Here is a 22,162-nt window from a genome sequence, read left to right as displayed (position 1 = left end):
GAGAGCTGGATTGGGGAAAGAATTTACTACCATGAAGATAGTCCTTCTCAACTTTTGTACTGCCTGTCTTTCAGGAAATTTTAGACATTTGCTATTGTACCATTACCAATTACCAGGGTCCTGAGATGCTCTTTCTCTTTTTAATACCTTCTGTATATATTTCAAATTTCTTCAGTTTTCAGGATGTTGAAAGTTCTCTACATTGTTGTATAATTCTAGCATCACTATCGAGTTTGTGAATTAGTCCTAACTAAAGATCAGGCAAGGGGTGATACTTTATGATGGGAGTTGGCTGCAGAAATAGAGAAGAGTATAAAAATAATTTTAATTTCATGTTTAGAACATGAGATGGCCATTTATAGCTATTGCCCTGAATTTTTAGCTAGGTTGTCCTTTTATGGAACTGGCTATTTATATAAACTGTTTTCTATTTACTTGTGCATATTTCTCAGGTTACTAACAGTAGGAATATGCTCAACATAAATGTTATAATTATTAAATTATTTATAACATAATCTCAAAGTGACTAGTTTAAACTTTGACTATATGTTTTTGAATAACACAGATTGAATGTAGTTTTAATCTCCTACCATTGCTCACTATCCAGTTAACGTGATGAATTTACCAAGGTGTAACACATAGCCAAAAAGCTGTCTTTGGTCCTAGTAAATGGGAAAATAATCAAAATAATATATAGACTTAAAGTCCCTTGAACAAGAATAAACTTTCCGTTTTAAGTAAGAAAAATGTTGCTTAATTCTGATTTGAATTCTTTGGATTTTGTGTGACCTGGTATATTATGATGTTTCAGATAATTTGTGCCTTGGTTCTGTTATACTATGATACAGAGAATAACCAATGCCATCTTGTTTATCTAGTGAATGTCTATCCATTCTTTAAGACTAAGCTCAAGTTATTCCATCTTCTGAGATACCTTTTATGACCTCAGCAGTTCAGTTCAGTTCAGTTGCTCAGTCGTGTCTGACTCTTTGCGACTCCATGAACCGCAGCATGCCAGGCATCCCTGTCCATCACCAACTCCCAGAGTTTACCCAAACCCATATCCATTGAGTCAGTGATGCCATCTAACCATCTCATCCTCTGTCGTCCCCTTCTCCTCCTGCCTTCAATCTTTCCCAACATCAGGGTCTTTTCAAATGAGTCAGCTCTTCACATCAGGTGGCCAAAGTATTGGAGTTTCAGCTTCAACATCAGTCCTTCCAGTGAGCACCCAGGACTGAGTTCCTTTAGGATGGACTGGTTTTATCTCCTTAGACTGTCGTTTTTTCCTTTATCCTACCATTTCCTCTCACATATATATTTTCAATTGGCAGTATTTATCTCATGATTGTTTTGTTCTGTGTCTGTCTTGCCTCCTCGTGTTAAGCATAGGCACCGATGTTTTGCCTACCTTTGTTTTTGTCTGTGTATCAAGGACTCTGATGTGTACTAGGAGCTCAGTTTTTTTTCTTTAAGTTCAGATATTAAAATTAAGCCCTTTATTAATAATGATCAATTGCATTTGTTGAAGCTTTAAGGCATTACTTAAGAAAACACATTTTATGGTTGTGATATTTAATAACGTCTCTAGATAAGGAATCAACAGTGGAATTAATGATGATGAAAGCTATCAGATCTTATTTCTTGTCAGTGGCTCATTTCTATACATCCAAGAAAGGAAAGTAAGTGACCTGTAAGTAACCAGTCTTGAGTAAATTCATTTGAATAAACTTCTATTAATGTTTACTATATAGTTTATGTGAATAGTAAAAGAAGTTAAACAACATCTAATTTTTTCCCTAAAGTTTCACATTTCTGTAGAAAAGCCTATAATTTACTCTAGTTCCTAGATGAGTAGTATCATAAATACCCAATTTATGATCTAACAATCATAAATTGTTAGAAATCCAAATTCTTGGACCCCACGTCAGATATATTCAGTTAGTTATTCTGGGTGTGAAGCTCAATAATCTGAGTTGTAATAAGCCCTTCAGATGACTCTGATGTGTGTTAAAGTTTGAGAACTACTGCTATAATTTATCAAGAAATCTTGATGTCTTTTTTTTTTCCAAAAGATTCCAAGGCAATTCTGATATGTATATGGATTTTAGAAAGTGATTACAGGTTTTTCTATTAAATGGTAGTTTTGGTGATATAGAATTCTATAATTTTTCTGTTGACCAATCATGATACAGTAGTATTAAGTATGTAATAGTTACATAATCACAATAGTGAAAGATGTTTATCAGTTTTCACAATCAATAGCCAGACACAAAATAAAAGATACTTACAATTGCAAGTCATAATGGGAACATGATTAACCTAACAATATAAAATAACTGTATACAATTTAGGGGGTCAAGTAGAGTAATGTAAGTGGAAGTGCATACATGCACATGTTTTCGTCTGCTCAGCCAATCTGTGTCTTTTGGGTGCATTTAATCCATTTACATTTAAAGTAATTACATCTTACCTTAAGGTAATCCTATTACCGTTTTCTTAATTGTTTGGGGCTTATTTTCTTTAGGTAGGGCTTTTCCTCCTCTTGTTTTCTGCTGAGAGTTCCTTTAGCATTTGTTGTAAAGCTGGTTTGGTGGTGCAATTCTCTTAACTTTTGCTTGTCTGTAAAACTTTTGATTTCTCCATCAAATCTGAAGGAGAGTCTTGCTGAGTAGAGTATTCTTGGTTGTACAGTCTTCCCTTTCACCACTTTAAATATGTCATGCTGTTCCCTTCTGTCTTGTAAAGTTTCTGTTGAGAAATCAACCTGATTGGAGTTCCCTTGTATGTTTTTTTGTTGTTTTTCCCCTGTTGCTTTAATATTTTATCTCTGTCTTTAATTTTTGTCAGTTTGATTGTTATGTGTCTCCGTGTATTCCTCCTTGGGTTTATCCTGCCTGGAACTCTGTGTGCTTCTAAGACTTGGTTGATTATTTCCTTTTCCATGTTAGGGAAGTTTTCAGCTATTATGTCTTCAAATATTTTCTCAGGTCCTTTCTCTCTCTTGTCCTCTTGGGATCCCTATAATGTGAATGTTCATGTGATAGTGTTGTTCTAGAGGTCTTTTAGGCTGTCTTCTTTTATTTTCATCCTTTTTACTATATTCTGTTCGTGGCAGTGGTTTCCACCATTCTGTCCGTCAGGTCATTTATCCATGCTTCAGTTATTCTGCTATGGATTCCTTCTAGTGTACTGTTCATCTCTGGTTTGTTTGTTCTTTGGTTCTTGTAGGTCTATGGTAGACATTTCTTGCATCATCTCTGTCTTTACCTCCATTCTTTTTCCAAGACCCTGAATCATATTCACTATCATTATCCTGAATTCTTTATCTGAAAGGTTGCCTATCTCCACTTCATTTGTTTTTCTGGGATTTTATCTTGTCGCTTCATCTGGGATGTAACTTTCTGCTTTTTCATACTGATTAACTTTCTGTAACATTGTTTTGTTTTACTCCCTGTGGGATTGTGGTTCTTGCTTCTTCTGTCTGCTCTCTGATGACAGAGGCTAAGAGGCTTGTGTAAGCTTCTTGATGAGAAGGACTGTAGTGGGAAAAACTGGGTCTTGCCCTGGTGGGCAGGGCCTTGCTCAGTAAATCTTTGATCTGATTATCTGCTGATGGGAAGGGTTTGCTCCCTCCCTGGCAGCTTTTTGGCCTGAGGTGACCCATCCCTGGGAGTTAAGGGTGACTTCCAAAATGGGGCTTTCCCAGACAGCTGCTACCAGTCCCCCCATCCCTGTGGTGGGCCCCTGCTGACCCACACCCCCACAGGAGACCCTCCAACACTAGCAGGTAGTTTTGGTTCAGTTTCCTACAGAATCACTGCTCCTTTCCTCTGAGTCTTGGTGCACACAAGGTTTTGTTTGTGCCCTCCAAGACTGGAGTCTCTGTTTCCCCCAGCCCTGTAGAAGTCTTATAATCAGATCCCTCTGGCCTTCAAGGTCGGATTCCCTGGGGATTCCCAGTCCCTTTGTCAAGTGCCCAGACTGGGAAGCCTGATGTGGGATTCCAAACATTCACAGCAGTGGGAGAACTTCTTTGGTACTGTTGGTCTCCAGTTTGTGAGTCCCCCACCCAGTGGGTATGGAACTTGATTTTATTGTAATTGTGCCTGTCCATCTCAGTGCAGCTTCTTCTTTGCCTTTGGACATGGGGTATCTGTTTTGGTAGGTTCCAGGGCCCTCCTGTGGATGGTTGTTCAATATAGTTGTGATTTTGGTGCTCTTGCAGGAGGAGATGAGCACATGTCTTTCTATTCTGGCATCTTGAACCAGAAGTCTCTTGATGGGTTTAATGATATTGTATGTCATTTTATTTTCTGTTGTATCTTTAAAGATGCAAAAGCTTTCACGATTTTACTACCTCATATTAAAGCCTCTCCCTATCGTCTATCCTAATCTCCAGGATTTTGAATCTTTCCTTCCTACATTCCTTATTTACATCTATCCATACATCCATCATCCATCCATCCAGTATATTTAGTTCAGTTACTCATTTGTGTCTGACTCTTTGAGACCCCCTGGACTGCAGCATGCCAGGCTTCCCTGTCCATCACCAATTGCTGGAGCTTGCTCAAACTCATGTCCATTGAGTCGGTGATGCCATCCAACCATCTCATCCTCTGTCATCCCCTTCTCCTGTCTTCAGTCTTGCCCAGCATCAGGTTCTTTTCCAATGAGTCTGTTCTTCACAACAGGTTTCAGCTTCAACATCAGTCCTTCCAATGAATATTCAGGACAGATTTCCTTTAGAATCGACTGGTTTGATCTCCTTGCAGTCCAAGGGACTCTCAAGACTCTTCTTCAACACCACAGTTTAAAAGCACCAAAACTTTGGCTCTCAGCTTTCTTTATGGTCCAACTCTCACCTCCATACATGACTATTGGAAAAAACCATAACTTTGACTACATGGATCTTTGTCAATAAAGTAATGTCTCTGCTTTTTAATATGCTATTTAGGTTGGTTATAGCTTTTCTTCCAAGGAGCAAGCATCTTTTAATTTCATGGCAGCAGTCACCATCTGCAGTGACTTTGGAGTCCAAGAAAATAAAGTCTCTCACTGTTTACATCATTTCCTCATCTATTTGTCATGAAATAATGGAATCAGATGTCATGAGCTTAGTTTTCTGAATATTGAGTTTTCAGTCAGCTTTTTCACTCTCCTCTTTCACTTTCATCAAGAGGCTCTTTAGTTGCTGTTCGCTTTCTGCCATAAGGGTGGTGTCATCTGCATATCTGAGGTTATTGCTATTTCTCTAGGCAATCTTGATTCCAGCTTGTGCTTCATCTAGCCCAGTGTTTCACATGATGTACTCTGCATATAAATTAAATAATCAGGGTGGCAATATACAGCCTTGATATACTCCTTTCGCAATTTGTAACCAGTCCACTGCTCCATGTCCAGTTCTAACTGTTGCTTCTTGACCTGCATACAGATTTCTCAGGAGGCAGGTAAGATGGTCTGGTATTCCCATCTCTTGAAGAATTTTCCACAGTTTGTTGTAATCCACACAGTCAAAGGCTTTGGCTTAGTCAATAAAGCAGAAATGGATATTTTTCTGGAATCTCTCTTGTTTTTTCGATGACCCAGCAGATATTGGCGATTTGATCTCTGGTTCCTCTGCCTTTCCTAAATCTAGCTTGAACATCTGGAAGTTCTTGATTCACATACTGCTGAAGCCTGGCTTGGAGAATTTTGAGCATTATTTTGCTAGCATGTGAGATGAGTGCAGTTGTGCCATAGAACAACTGGAACATTCTCTGGCATTGCCTTTCTTTGGGATTGGAATGAAAACCTACCTTTTCCAGTCCTGTGGCCACTGCTGAGTTTTCCAAAATTGCTGACCTATTGAGTGCAACACTTTAACAGCATTTTGAAATAGTTCAACTGGATTTCCATCACTTCCATGAGCTTTGTTCATAGTGATGCTTCCTAAGGCCCACTTGACTTAGTATTCCAGGATGTCTGGCTCTAGGTGAATGATCATACCATAGTGATTGTCTGGGTCATGAAGATCTTTTTTTATAGTTCTTTTGTGTATTCTTGCCACCTCTTCTTAATATATGTCATTTGTGTGCCATATATCTTACCCTCTGACCTTTTTTTCATGTATGTCACTTTATAGACATGTTATCTGAATACTGTGTGTAAAGTAGTATGTACTTGGTCTTTAGAAAACACTGTCAGGGTTTCAAGTGAGTTCCTCCTTTTCTGAGTATAAAACCTAGTCATGTCCTTTGTGTCCTAGGACATGTTAAGCTGCCTAAGACCTTTCTCTTCTCTAAATATAGGCAAGGCTTTAAAAATGTATAATTTATATCTTAACAATATTTAAATTTTGAAAGTGCTTAGTTTGCAGATATTATCCTAGTCTCTTTTCTTTTTTGTGTGTGTTTTTTTTCTTTATAGCATTGTCATAATTAAATAGAGAGCTCCCTATTGAAGTAGCAAGAGAAAAATATATAAAAATATATATCTATGCTGCATATAATAAAATAGCAATTTTATCCTGCTTTGAAGATAACCATTTTATGTTACATAGCACTGATGCCAGGTTTTGTAGAGTAGGAACTTTGAGTGCTTTGAATGAATGAATGCTGGAGATACTCTAAGGTAAAATACAGAAGTATGGTCTTTAAAAGCCTATTACTATAATAAGATGTTTTACTGTCGCTTACCCATTTAAGCTTATTAATGTTCTCAGTAATGGAAAATTAGAATTGACTCAATATGTTCACAATCTATTAGTTAGATAGTCAGCGCTTCTATGTCTAGAAGTAAATGTTGCTTTTAGGATTCTGCTGTTCTTTGTTTGCACCTATCCATGGACTGTATTAGGACCTGTTTTGCAAACTTCTCTGTTTTGCAATTCAGACTTACAGGATGAGCCAATTCCCAATTCTTTCCAGACAACCACAATACTGTCTACTAAAGTGAGAGTTTTACAATTAAAAAAAAAAAATCTCCCTGTCAAAATCTGCAAGATTTTTTTTTCTTTTCTTTTTTTAAAAAAATATAAATTTACTTATTTTAATTAGAGATTAATTACTTTACAATATTGTATTAGTTTTGCCATACATCAGCATGAATCCACCACAGGTATACACGTGTTCCCCATCCTGAACCCCCCTCCCTCCTCCCTCCCTGTACCATCCCTCTGGATCATCTCAGTGCACCAGCCCCAAGCATCCAGTATCATGCATTGAACCTGCAAGATTTTTAAAGCATTAGGATGTCTATTTTGACCACTTCAGCTCTTTTTTTACAGAAACTTTCCAGGTTCACAGTTGCTTCTAAAAAGGTTACTGGACTTTATTTATTCATTGCAAGCCATTGAGATGGCATTGATATTTTAAAGCAGCTTTGTGATATGAAAAAAGAAGTATTGTCTAATAATACCAAAGCAGTAGCAAATCTATGCCTGATGGCATTAAATGTAATAATTTATGATAGAGATTAGGAATTTGATTTACAATATCAGAAAAACCTACACAATGATTTTCAAAGTTAACATCCCTACTATTGCTTACTTTTCTGAGATTTGGGTTGTGGCTTAATAGAAATTCAAATTTATGTTGAGTAGGTTTATTGTGGTAGAACTAGCCTGGCAAAATACAGAGTTCAGAAAAGGACATTATTATGTAGTAAAGTTGATGACTATGGACAACAGGGAGATAAAGTACAGATCTGTGCTTTGTGAATATTAATTAGTGCATGACTTGATGTAAAACAAAACACAGCAACAAATAAAGCAAATACAATCAAATGAACAAAAGACAACATACAAGGACTCCTAAAGTATTATGAGGGCTTTCCAAAGTGGACAATCCTTAAAGAGATGGGAATACCAGACCACCTTCCCTGCCTCCTGAGGAATCTGTATGCAGGTCAAGAAAAGCAGCATTTAGAACTGGACAAGGAACAATGGTTCCAAATTGGGAAAAGAGTACGTCAAGGCTGTATATTGTTACTCTGCTTGTTTAACTTCTGTGTGGAATACATCATGTGAAATGCCAGGCTGGATGAAGCACAAGCTGGAATCAAGATTGCCTGGAGAAATATCAGTAACCTCAGATATGCAGATGACCCCACCCTTATGGCAGACAGTGAAGACAAACTAAAGAGCCTCTTGATGAAAGTGAAAGAGGAGAGTGAAAAAGCTGGCTGAAAACTCAACATTCAGAAAACTAAGATCATGGCATCTGGTCCCATCACTTCACAGCAAATAGATGGGGAAACAGTGGAAACAGTGAGAGACTTTATTTTCTTGGACTCCAAAATCACTGCAGATGGTGACCACTGCCATGAAATTAAAAGACGCTTGCTCCTTGGAAGAAAAGCTATGACAAACCTAGACAACGTATTGAAAAGCAGAGACATTACTTTGCCGACAAAGGTCCAGCTAGTCAAAGCTGTGGTTGTTTCAGTAGTCATGTAAGGATGTGAGAGTTGGACCATTAAGAAGGCTGAGTGCTGAAGAATTGATGCTTTTGAACTGTGGTGTTGAAGAAGAGTCTTAAGAGTCCCTTGGACTGCAAGAAGATCAAACCAGTCAATCCTAAAGGAAATCTGTCCTGAATATTCATTGGAAGGACAGATGCTAAAGCTGAAACCAATACTTTGGGCCCCTGATGCTAAGAACTGACTCCTTGGAAAAGATTGAAGGCAGGAGCAGAAGGGACCGACAGAGGATGAGATGGTTAGAGGGCATCACCAACTTGATGGACATGAGTTTGAGCAAGCTCCGGGAGTTGGTGATGGACAGGGAAGCCTGGCATGCTGTAGTCCATGAGGTTGCAAAGAGTCAGACACAACTGAGCAACTGAACTGAACTGAAAGTAGTATGAGGGAACAGAGGCAAATGTGGGGGCTTAGACTTGTAGAATATTTGCAGAGGTACAGAGCATATGCAGAAATGTATGTGATTCCTTTATCATTTGACTCAAAATGTCCAAAAAACTGTTTTGAGTGACTGTTTTCAGGCAAGAGTTTGGATTGTGAGAAACTGTATGAAAGAACTTGTATTCATTTGGTTAGACCATTTCTGAAGCAAATCTAATGAAAGAAAGGTGGAAACTATATAAAAGCAATAGCATCTGAGACTTGGCTAAGGCCTTTTGAAATATTTTAAAGATTATACTAACATTATTAGAAATTGTATTAATTACCTCTCTGAAACTGAATGGACAGAGTAAAAGTAAGGTTAATCATGTTATCATTTTCAAAATTTTCCAATGTGAAAGAGGTGGTACCAGGTGTAAAGAAAGTTTGATAGAATCTAGTAAGATTGCTGGAATATATGAGGTAGAATCCCATTTTAGCAAAGCCATCAGGAGATAGAGACACCTCTTAACACAATTTACAGAAGTGAATTTTTTTAATGCTATTATAAAATATGTCAACTGTAACAGAAGTATATACTTAAGACTTGTATGTCCTAAATAGCAACAGCAATAAAAGGAGTGCCCATTTACTTATCATCCAACTTAAGAAGTAGAACATAACCTCATGCCCCTAACAAGTTGCACCTCTTTCCATAGAAATAACTGCTACTGATATTTTTCTGATAACCCTTCTCTTTTTTCTTTATAGTTACACCACACATGTATCTACCCTTAAGCAATGAATTATTTAATTTTCCTTGTTTTAAACTATTCTACATAAATGTAATTTAACTGTTTATTGTTTGAAGTTTTCTTTTTTCCACTGAATTGATTTTTCAGCTTCATTTATGTTGATGCTTGTAGCCGTAGATCTTTAATTTTCCCTGCTGCATATTATACCACTGTATGCACTCACCACAGCTCAATTTTTTGTTCTAATATAAATGGATATTTAGATTGCTTGCTGTTTTTAGTTCTGTTATGAAGTGTGTGATTATGAACATGTTGGCACATATCTTCTGGTATACACATGCAGGAATTTTTTCCGGGATCCTTAGGAGCCAGAGGGTTGGCTAGAGTTGTGTATGTAACCTTACTGAGTCATGCCAAATGGTTTTGCAAAGTGTATAAGTGTTCTCATTATTTTACATCCTCATCAACACTGTGTCAGGCTCTGAGGATGATAACACAGGCACTTTGTGCCTTTTTTCATGACCACTTTTATTGTGTTCATGTGGCAGATTGACTCCAGGTGAAATAGCAAATTCTTTTCACAGATAGCCAGCTTCAAGAGTTCCTGTTTCACAATTCACAAGTACTGTAAAATCATGAGACTGATAAGTCAGGGAAGAAATTGTTTGTTTTCTGTGGATTGAGATTCCAAATAGATGAATTAAATGTTTGTAACATTTAATAGCAAGGACATAGAGTTTTACATGGCACATCTAACATGCCTGAGAGGTCTTATCTATAATAAGTACTTGATTTATTGAAGTGGGTTCATTATTTGTTTAAAAAATAAACGTAGCCTTTTAAAAAGTCAGTATTTCATTTCTAACAAATAAAAAAGTGTTATCAAGCCTATAAAGTACTTAGTAAATATTTAATTTACATATCCCACCTCTCATTTTGCTTCATTGTTGTTTTAATCTTTTATATCCTTTTCTATAGCTCATTTCAACGGCCACGTGGCACTCTCCATTTGGATGATGGTGAATACTGGTCCAACAGGGCAGCCTCTTATAAAGGAAAATCCCACCGACCCATCTTTGAGAACAGCATGGACAAGATATACAGGAACTTATACAAAAAGGCCTGTAGTTCTGTTTCTCATACACAGGAAAGCTTCTGAGATCAGCCGCGATAAAACTGTATGAGTGTCCTTGTCAACTTCTCAATGAAAACGTTTGATGTGATCAATACCTGTATTCTTTTATTTTTTTTAATCAGGTGGTTCTAACTGAGCACAGTAGTTAGACTTGAATAAGTTTATTTCAAATGATAAAGGATCCTGGGCAAGCCTTCTTTTTCTAATCACAGTAGAGAGTGCTGTATTCCCACAGTTCTGCAACACAGTCAAAACCTCCATTCTGATTATGAGAAGGCTGTCCTGTCACATCTCTCTCATGTCACCAGCGACAAATCCAAGAACTTATTCTCTCTAAAAATGCTCTTCTGCCTTCATCACCTTGTAATTTTCTTTCCATTTGCTTGACTGGTTATCTTGTCTGACCAAGATTATTTTCATTATTAACTCTCGTTTCTTGGTCATGGGCAAAAACAATATACAGAGATGAATTTCCCAGAAGTTTAAACTCTATTTTAACTAGTATTTTCTACTGTTTGCTCCCTAAGAAAAGGCTATTAATATGTCTTAGCTCCTAAGATATAGCTTTCTTTTTAAAGTTTCTATAATCCTTTACTCCCTCTTCTCTAAAAGAGCTAGCTAAGTTACCTAAAATGCCTAACAGTTAGTGAGAAATAGGAATGGCCAAATGTGACCCCAGATGTGAAAAACTGATTTTTAAAGATAGATTTTTTTTTTTGCATTGTTTTTTTCTAGAGTCAAAACTTTTGGTGGAACCAGAATCAGAAAATGGCCTTTGTTAAAAGCTTGTAGAAACTCAGAAAGAATAAGGGATTTATATTGTAATTTAATCTCTTTAGAGTAGTCATAGGTATCAAATAGCCCATGAAAGTAGCAACCTTACTTTAAAAAAAAAAACAACAACAACAAACCTGGGAACCATAAAGGGGAGGAAATATTAGAGCATAACTCTCTTTGTACTCAAAAGTTGTTGGTTGATGAAATTAGTTTCTTCCCCCTCTCCCCCCTACCCTGGCTCCAAACAACATCCGAGGACAGTTAGGCTTCGAAGATACAAAGAAATCGGTTACCTTATATTTATTAGAGAGAGGAGAAGAAATGCAGAGAATAGGAAATGATAAACTCGACTTATAAACTTTAAGAGTTGACTACAAGATAATGTTTTCTTACTGATTCTATCTTTGGTTAATTTTATAGTTATGATCTTAAAAGAAAATACTTGAGTTGAACTCTATTTAAGTTGGAATTGGTATGTAAATTGGGCGATTTGTTTTTTTAATTGGAGAAAGTACATAATACCTGTTATCTAATAATAAGACTTTTCAGCTTCATGTTGAAATCTGTGGCAATTTGCAGTGTATTGGAAAAGCACATCAGAGATAGGAGCCAGGTATCCTAGGCTTCAGATCTCTGGTCCTAGTTTCCTCAGTTATCAGTGGAGAGAACGGAGTAGGTCAGCATTTCCTGAACCATGTTTGTAGACTGCTGTTCTAAGAGATGGCTTTAGGAATGTATATACAAGTGTTTCATTGGTCATGTAAGTTTAGGAAAAATCTGTGTACCACTCAAACTTAGAGAGTCATGGGTAAGATGACAGGAATGAAAAAGGGGGTGCTAGTGATGCTGGAAAAACAGGGGTAAATTGTCCAGACAAACTACATATAGTCATCTTAGTAAAAACATTAGCATATTTGAGGCTCTAAGAAATCCTGGCATAAACATGCTTTGCTCTAGCATCTAGTAGAAAGTCTGATACGTACTTGGTGCTCATTAAATATTTATTGATTAACCCAGACTTTCCTAAACTAAATTGAGCATATAACAGTGTTTGTTCTTATGGTTATCTTTCCCCTCCCATTCCTCTCCCCCAACTCCCGATACTTCCTCTGAAATGCCATCTGCAGACACATGTGGACAGTCAGGAAAATACTGGACTCCACAATCACTGAGCTACCCTCTGGTTGTAAGTTGTCTGATGATTTTTTGTATAAGCTTTTGAAGGTCAGCATTGAATGATGGTTTTTCTAAAAATCATATATCAATGATATATCTTTTCCTCCTTGATGGAAACAAATGAAAAATTCTCCCATTTAAAAGTTGCTTCTTGGTGTGCTACATAGCTTCAGTCATGTCTGACTCCTTGAGACCCTGTGGACTACAGCCCACCAGGCTTCTCTGTCCATAGGATTCTCCAGGCAAGAATACTGGAGTGGGTTGCCATGCCCTCCTCCAGGGGATCTTCCTGACCCAGGGAGTGAACCTGAGTCTCCTGTAGACTGCATTGGCAGGCAGGTTCTTTACCACTAGCGCCACCTGGGAAGATCAGTGAAGTGAGGTGAAAGTCACTCAGTCATGTCCGACTCTTTGTGACCCCATGGACAAAATAGTCCCTGGAATTCTCCAGGCCAGAATACTGGAGTGTGGGTAGCCTTTCCCTTCTCCAGGGGATCTTCCTAACCCAGGGATTGAACCCAGGTCTTCCACACTGTGGGCAGATTCTTTACCAGCTGAGCCACAAGGGAAGCCTAGGCTTCTTGGTAAAAAGAGCAAATATGAACTTCAAAGAAAATATTTGCTATCATAGAAAATCTCCCAAGTAAGTACCAAAAAAAAAAAAATTAGTTTGCACCTATATTTGCCATTATCATACAAAGGCCACCAAAAAATGGGTCTCAAAAGGGAATTTTCGAAAATACTTGAGAGACATTTTCCTCTGAATTAAATTTGACATCTCCCTGAAGGATCAGATATAAATTTCCACATAGTTAACATCTCTGCTAAGTGTCTATTTCCATTCCCTAGAGGAAAGAGTAGTCTTTGTTGTTTTCCTTAACTATTATGATGAATTCTTATGTTGTATTATCTTTCAAGAGTAAAACCTCTAAGTACTAATAGTTGCCTTTTCTCACTGAAAGAAGCAAAAAGTTGCCATAGTTTTATTTTCTTAACCCCTTTTTTAATATTTCCTACAATCTAGTAATAGTTATTAGACAATATGAAAGATAAATAGGTCTGTCTCCTTTTTAATGTAATTTTTCTCTTTAATTAAAAATATCCTGGGAATTTCAGGAAGGAAAATGTTAATTCAGCTAAGAAAAATGTTGAATTGTTGGACTGAGAGTGTGTCTCCCCTGGTTTCACTACTAGTTATATAACCTTGTTTAAGTCATCTATCCTTCTTAGACCTCAGTTTTCTTTCCTATAAGGTGAGGAAGGGGTTAATTTAGAATGCTCTTTTAATGTTCCAACATTTTTATAATTGTGTAGTTGATCAATGTAGAAGATTAGGAAGTTTTTGGCAACACATTTGTATTCTGATTTCAAAGATTAAGTGCTTGATTAAAAATCTGGACCAAAAAGAGAGAATACTCATTATTGTGCTCATTTCTTAATAATGGCTTTTTTGAGATAGTTCATATGCTATAAAATTCACACCTTTAAAAGTATACAGTTGAGTGGTTTTCAGTATTGTCACAGAGTTGTGTATGTAACCCCTAGCTAATTATAAAATATTTCTTCACTCCAGAAAGAATCCTGTATCCATTAGCAATTGCTCCTCATTCCTTTTTTCCCTTGTCACAACTACTAATCTGCTTTCTGTTTCTATGCCTATTCTGGACATTTAGACATTTCATATACATGAGATTATATAATATGTGAATTTTTGGTCTGGTTTCTTTCATCTAGCATAATGTTTTCAGGACTCATACCTGTTGTAACATGTGTCAGTACTTTATTTCTTTTTATTGCTAAAAAATAATCTATTATATGGATATATCATATTTTGTTTATCCATTCAGTTGGTGGGCATTTTCATTGCTTTCACTTTGGGGATATTATGTAAAATGCTGGTGCTATGAACATTTGTGAAATTTGGGATGGATATATGTTTTTATTTTCCTTGAATATACACCTAAGAGTATAATTGTTGGGTCATATGGAAACTCTTTGTTTAACATTTTAAAGAATTGCTTTCCAAAGTGACTCAACCATTTTCCAACTATTATGTTTATTTTTATCTTATCTTAGGAACTTACTCATTCACCCATTTATCACATATTTATTGAGCACTGTGTTAGATATAGAGTATAAAAATTTTTAAATGTGTCTTCCCATAAGCAACAAAGAATCTATTGAGAGAGACAAGAAAATAATATATTTCAACATTTATAGTGGTTTGGTAACTTCTATGATAAAATAACGCAAGAATGAGCATAGAGCATGCTAGCTTGATGCAACAGAACTTGTAAAAGCATGAAAATGGGAGAGAAAATGATTTGTTCAGAAAACTCCAAATGCTGTAACTAGAGATTGTGTACATGGTTGCAAAAACTTTGATGGGATATAATGAATGCTAAAATGGACCACAAAGAGAACCACAGGCTTGGAGCAGCATTAAATGAGGCAACATTTTAGCTGGACACTGAAAGATGGGAAGGACTTTTGCAAACAGGAAACCAAGATGGGATATACTCAATATTGATCAGTTTTTACGAGGGTGGGCAAGCGGGATTGAGGAAAATGTCCAGAAATCAGTTAAAGATATAAAACTTGGGAGAGCTCAAGAATTGAAATGGATTTTTGAAGTCAGATCAAGATAAACAAAAAACTTATGTTGCTCTTGTCCTAATTTGTATGTGACCATAACAAGCACCTTGAGAGTAGTGGACCCCAAGCAATTGTGCTTTTTACTTATTATTGAGGCCCTGGTGGGAGAGGAACACCCTTTTAGAAAATTAAGAAAGATATTGTCCTCCCAATCCCAGATGATCTAACTAGCTAGAAGTTTATTTACAGAAATGAAAAAGTAGGAGAGAAACTCAATTTTTTGTTGTTGGGGATATGAGGGTATTATTTATCTCTGAATGATATACTTTGAGTTTAATTATGTGAAGGAAATGAAATCGCTCAGTCGTGTCCGACTCTTTGCGACCCCATAGACTGTAGCCTATCAGGCTCCTCCATCCATGGGACTTTCCAGGCAAGAGTGCTGAAGTGGATTGCCATTTCTTCTCCAGGGGATCTTCCCGACCCAGGAATCAAACCCAGGTCTGCCGCATTGCAGGCAGACGCTTTACCGTCTGAGCCACCAGGGAAGCCACTATTTATCTCTGAATGATACACTTTGAGTTTAATTATGTGAAGATCCTTAGATAACCAGAACTTGTGAGTATTCATCCATTTAACAAATGTTATTGAAGGTCTAATGTCCGGAGATAAACAAAAACCTAGGTCCTGACCCAAGTTCATAGGGGGGAAAACTGACATTTACTTATTATAGTGAAAGAAGTACTATAATAGATGATAAGGTTTGCAAGTATTTTCTCCCATCCCATTGATTGTCTTTTTGTTGTTGATTGTTTCCTTTGCTCTGAAGAACCTTTCTATGTGGTTTTATGTGAAGTGGTTCCAATTTGTCTATTTTTACTTTCATTGCTTTTGCTTTGGGTGGCGTATCTAAGAACTCATTGCCAAGACCAATGTCAAGATTTTCCCCCTATATTTTCTATTAGGAGTTTTACAATTTCAGGTCTTATGTTTAAATCTTTAATCCACTTTGACTTGATTTTATGTGTAATGTAGGTTAAGGGTTTGATTTCTTCTTTCTTTTTTTGTTTTTTTTTTGCATGTGGGTATATAATTTTCCTAATCATTTGTTGAAGAGACTGGTTTTTCCCCTTTGTATATTCTTGACTCCCTTTCAAAGATCAGTTGACTCTGTGTGTGTTACTTTATTTCTGGCTGTCTATTTATTCCACTGCTCTTTTTCTTGTCTTTATCCCAGTACCATACTGTTTAATTGCCGTGGGTTTATTATAATTTAGTTTGAAATCAGGAGTATGATGTCTCTAGCTTTTTTGCTCTTTTTTAAGATCACTTTGTTTATCCTGAGTCTTTGGTGATTCTATACAATTTTATGATTTTTTTTTCCTAAGGGCATAATAGGGAATCTGTATATCACTTTGGGTAGTGGACATTTTAACCAGCCACATGATAATCGCACACACATACAAACATGTAAAGAAGACACACAAAATTAAAAAAGAAAGAATTAAAGAATCTTACTACAAAAAATCAACAAGGCACCAAGGAAGATCACAAGAGAGGAATAGAGGGACAAAATACAAAACAGAAAACAGCAAAATGACAAAAGTAAATCCTTTCCTATCAATGATTGCCTTAAATGTAAATGAATTAAACTCTCCAAAAGACATAGCGTGGCTGAATGGATAATAAAGCAAGACCCCTACAAGAGACTCACTTTATATTAAAGGACACACATAGGCTAAAAGTGGAGGAATGGAAAAATAGTATTCCATGCAAATATTAAACAAGAGAGCATAGGTGCCTATAGTATTATCAGGAAAAAAATAGACTTTAAGTCTGTCACAAGCATCACTACATTTCTGTTGCAGTTTAAGTTTTTAGAAGTTTAATCTTTTGAGTTTATGATACAGTTCAGAAATGAGAGGAAACCGTTAATGCCTTTGAACACATGTAATAGATTTGAGAATAGGTGTATCCTCTTAGAGACTTATTTTCATCAGTGAAACACATTCTTCACTGGAGTTTATAGTGTGTTTGTTTTTCAGTAAAATTAGTGATATATGCAAACAAAATGTTGAAGGATTTATGTACATACATTTCTATTTCTAGGAGATTGACAACAACACTGAATAATAGAAAAAGTGCTTTTCTTCACAACTTTCTGAACCTCTTTTTTAGCCTGTGAATTAAGATATTAATAAACATTACCCTCCATTCCTCATAAAAGTATTAGGATTAAGTAGGAACATAATGTGGACATTCTTTGACACATGGTAGGCACTATCCTAATAACTTTTTGGAAGTGATCTGGAAAAGAAATTCACAATTTTAAAAATAATCCATCTGGCATAATAACAATACTGTTGGTTGCAGAGTTGAATAAATTTCAGATTTTGTTCTCTGTGTTTTCTTGTAACCTCTGTGCTGCTTAACTTTTCTGAACTTATTTTCTCATTTGTGAAGTGGAAGCTGTTTTCGTAGAGTTCATTTAACTGGTTAATGCATGTGGAACACCTCATACAAAGCATGGTGTTCAATAAAGGGTAACTGTAGTAGCTATACTTCCAAGTCAGTGTAGAGATAGTATTCTGATAGACCTTGAGGATCTGATTGGACAGAAAGTGGAATAAATGTAAAAAATTTTCAAAATTATTTCAGGACACAAGACCAAATCAGGTTTCTTTCAGTATGGCTCTTAAGTTTACTAGTTATTTAGTTTATGTAGGTTGTAAATATTCAGTTCAGTTCATTCACTTAGTTGTGTCTGACTCTGTGACCCCATGGATCTCAGCACGCCGCCAGTCTTCCCTGTCCTTCACCAACTCCCAGAGCCTAAATAGAACACCGGCAGGCCCCACTGGGTTTGAACCCAAGATCTCCTATTTACTAGACAGGCTCTTCAACCAGCTAAGCCACGGAGCCTCTCTTAGCCTTGTATTCTATTCTGTAGTGGCCATCTGGAGACATTAGACCTTAATTTTATTTTTTACAAAATGGGAATGATACTACCTAAAAATGGTTACTATGAAGAATATATTAGGTAAATGTTGCAAAGTGATTACTATTATACCTAAAAAATAGTAGATGCTTAAAGTAGACATCTTTCCCTTTCCCTTTCATTATTTTGTATATAAATCCACCCAGGCATAGACCTTAGCATCATTTATTTTTTTTAGAATCCTATTAACCTTGTATATGTTGTGCACTTTGGTAGAGCTTTTACGTAGATTTTACAAGTGAAACTAAACACATGACTAGTCCTTGAGAATATTGTCCACTTGAACTTTATATGTGGCTTCTCTCACTTGTTTGAGGCCTGTCCTATTGCTGCTGCTGCTGCTAAGTCGTGTCCAACTCTGTGCGACTCCAGAGACGGCAGCCCACCGGCTCCCCATCCCTGGGATTCTCCAGGCAAGAATACTGGAGTGGGTTGCCATTTCCTTCTCCAATGCATGAAAGTGAAAAGTGAAAGTGAAGTCGCTTAGTCGTGTCCTACTCTTTAGCGACCCTATGGACTGCAGGCCACCAGGCTCCTCCGTCCATTGGATTTTCCAGGCAACAGTACTGGAGTGGGGTTCCATTGCCTTTTCCACCTGTCCTATTAACCAGTTTTGATACTAGGAAGTTTATTTTGTCCTCTGTTTATTTTGGATTTAGCACAGTTATGTTTTGCAAATTAACCCCTATTCCTTTGATCTGGGGGATGTTAGAGGTAGAAGTTAAAATTGTTGTTCAGTCACTAAGTCACCGTCTGGACTCTGTGACCCCATGGACTGCAGCATGCCAGGCGCCTCTGTCCTCCACTGCATAAAGTATTTAAATCTTACATATCCGCACTCTCATTTTGCTTCAATTGTTGTTTTAATCTATTTATAATGCCTTTTCTACTAGCTCCTTTCAAGCGGCCAACGTGCACTCTCCATTTGGATGAGGTGGTGTAATAACTGGTCCAAAGGGAGCCTCTTTTATAAGGAAAAATCCCACCAGACCAGGCGCCCCGCATCTTTGAGAACAGCATGGACAAGATATACAGGAATTTATACAAAAGGCCTGTAAGTTCTGTTTCTCCATACCAGGAAAGCTTGCTGAGATCAGCCGCGATAAAACTGTAATGAGTGTCTTGTCAACTTCTTAATGAAATACGTTTGATGTGATGCAATACTGTTATTCTTTTTATTTTTTTATCCAGGTGGTTCTAACTGAGCACAGTAGTTAGACTTGAATAAGTTTTTATTTCAAATGATAAGGATCCTGCGGCAAAGCCTTCTTTTTCTAATCAGCAGTAGAGAGTGCTGTATTCCAGCAGTTCTGCAAGCACAGTCCAAAACTGCCATTCTGATTATGAGAAGGCTGTTCCTGTCTTCACAGTCTCTCTCATGTCACCAGCGACATAATCAAGAACTTATTCTCTCTAAAAATGCTTCTTCTGCTTCATCACCTTGTAATTTTCTTTCCATTTGCTTGACCTGGTTATTTGTCTGACCAGATTATTTTTCATTATTAAGGTGCTCGTTTCTTGTGGTCATGGCAAAACCAAATATACAGAGGATGAATTTGCCAGAAGTTTAACTGCTATTTTACTAGTATTCTTCTACACTGTGTTTGCTCCGCTAAAGAAAAAGGCTATTAATATGTCTTAGCTGCTCCCAGATATAGTCTTTGCTTTTTAAGTTTCTATAACCTTTAGTCTCTTCTCTAAAAGAGCTAGGCTAGTTACCTAAAATGCCTAACAGCTTAGTCAGAAATAGGAATGGCAACATGTGACCCCAGATGTTGAAAAACTGATTTTTAAAGGATAGAATTTTTTTTTTTGCATTGTTTTTTTCTAGAGTCAAAAACTTTTGGTTGGAACCAGAAATCAGAAAATTGGCCTTTGTTAAAGCTTGTACGAAAACTCAAGAAAGATTAGAGAAGCGATTTAATATTGTAATTTTCTCTTTAGAGTAAGTCATAGGTATCAAATAGCCCATGATAGTAGCACCTTACTGTTTAAAAAAAAACAACAACAACAAACCTGGGAACCATAAAAGGGGGGCAAATATTAGAGCATTAACTCTCTTGTTGTAGCTCAAAAGTTGTTGGTTGATGAATTAGTTTCTTCGCCCCCTCTCCACCCCTACCCTGGCTCCAAAACAACTATTCCGAGGACAGTTAGGGCTTCGAAGATACAAAAGAATGGCGTTACCTATATTTATTAGATGAGAGGAGAAGAAATGCCAGAGAAATAGGAAATGAATATACTCGGACTTATAAACTTGTAAGAGTTGATACAAAGATAATGTTTTCTTAACTGATTCTATCCTTTGGTTAATTTTATAGTTTATGATCGTTAAAAGAAAACTACTTGAGTTGAACTCTATTTAAGTTTGGAATTGGTATGTAAATTGGGCGATTTGTTTTTTTAATTGGAGTAAGTACATAATATGTTATCTAATAATAAGAACTTTTCAGCTTCATGTTGAAAGTGCTGTGGCAATTTGCAGTGTATTGGAGACAGCAACTTCAGAGATAGGGAGCCTAGGTTCGCCTAGGCTTCAGATCTGCTGGTCCTACGTTTGCCTCAGTTATCAGTGCGAGAGAACGGAGTAGGTGCAGCATTTCCTGAAGACCATCGTTTGTAGAACTAGGCTGTTCTAAGGAATTGGCTTTAGGGAATGTATATACAAGTGTTTCATTGGTCAATAGTAAGGTTAGAAGAAATCTGTGTACCATCAACCACTTAGAGAGTCATGGGTAGATGACAGGAATGAAAAAGAGGGTGCTAGTGAATGCTGGAAACAGGGGTAAATTGTCCAGACACAAACTAAACATAAAGTGCATCTTAGTAAAAACAATTACATTATTTGAGGCTCTAAGAAATCCTGCATAAACATGCTTTGCTCTAGCATCTAGTAGAAAGTCTGATACGTAGCTTGGTGGCTAGCATTAAGATATTTATTGATTAACTCCCAGAGCTTTCCTTAAACTAAATTGAGTCATATAAGCAGTAGTTTGTTCTTAGGTTATCTTTTCCCCCTCCCATTCCTCTCGCCCCAACTCCCGATACTTCCTCTGAAATGCGCATCTCAGACACGATGTGGACAGTCAGGAAAATACTGGACTCCACAATGCCACTGAGCTACCCTGCTGGTTGTAGTGTCTGATGATTTTTTTGTTTTATTATAGAGCTTTTGAAGGTCAGCAATTGAATGATGGTTTTTCTAAAATCATATATCAATGATATATCTTTTCCTCGCTTGATGGAAACAAATGAAAAATTCTTCCCTATTTAAAAGGTTGCCTGCTTGGTGTGCTACATAGCTTCCAAGGTCATAGATCATCGATATTGAGACCTCTGTGGAACTACAGCGCATCCAGGCTTCTCTGTCGGGCATAGGATTCTCACAGGCAAGAGATACTGTGAGTGGGTTGGCCATGCCACCACACTCAACACCACGCGGGATGACTTCCTGAGCCAGGGAGTGAGACTGAGTCTCCTGTAGAGCTGCATTGGCAGGCTAGGGTTCTTTAACCACTTGCAGCGGCCCCACCCCAATCGCGCAGATCAAGTGAAGTGAGGTGAGAAGTACTAGGTCATGTCCAAGACTATTAGAATGAGCCCACTGGAAAAATAGATCGACCTAAGAATTCTCCAGGCCAGACATGTGGAGCCCTGTTAGCTCGACGTGCGGAGTGCGTTCCTCACGCGGTTCAGGGATTGAACCGCAGGTTCACACTGTGGGAGATTTTCCTAGCTGAGGCACAAGGGAGAGCCCTGAGCTTCTTGGTAAAAAGAGCAAATTATGAACTTAAAGAAAATATTTGCTATCATAAGAAAATCTCCTCGAAGTAGTACGCCAAAAAGAAAAAAAATTAGTTTCGTGCAGCCTATATTGTGCCATTTATCATACAAAGGCCACCAAAA

At 37.2% G+C, this 22,162-nt stretch overlaps 1 protein-coding gene across 2 annotated transcripts in view; it reads left to right on the top strand.

The window, feature by feature from the left end:
* Positions 1-12,062, top strand: part of SPATA6 (spermatogenesis associated 6) — a 167,716-nt gene extending 155,654 nt beyond the window's left edge. The window contains exon 13 of one of the 2 annotated variants that reach the window (XM_018043965.1): positions 10,554-12,062. In XM_018043965.1, the coding sequence (XP_017899454.1) occupies positions 10,554-10,734 (181 nt within the window). In that variant the 3' untranslated portion in view covers positions 10,735-12,062. The remainder of the gene's footprint in view (positions 1-10,553) is intronic. The other variant, XM_005678448.3, reaches the window with a different exon arrangement.

The sequence above is a fragment of the Capra hircus genome, chromosome 3 (genome assembly GCF_001704415.2).
Source record: "Capra hircus breed San Clemente chromosome 3, ASM170441v1, whole genome shotgun sequence".
NCBI lineage: Eukaryota > Metazoa > Chordata > Mammalia > Artiodactyla > Bovidae > Capra > Capra hircus.
Note: the sequence above shows the minus strand (reverse complement) of the source record. Positions and strands in the feature narration are given on the sequence as shown.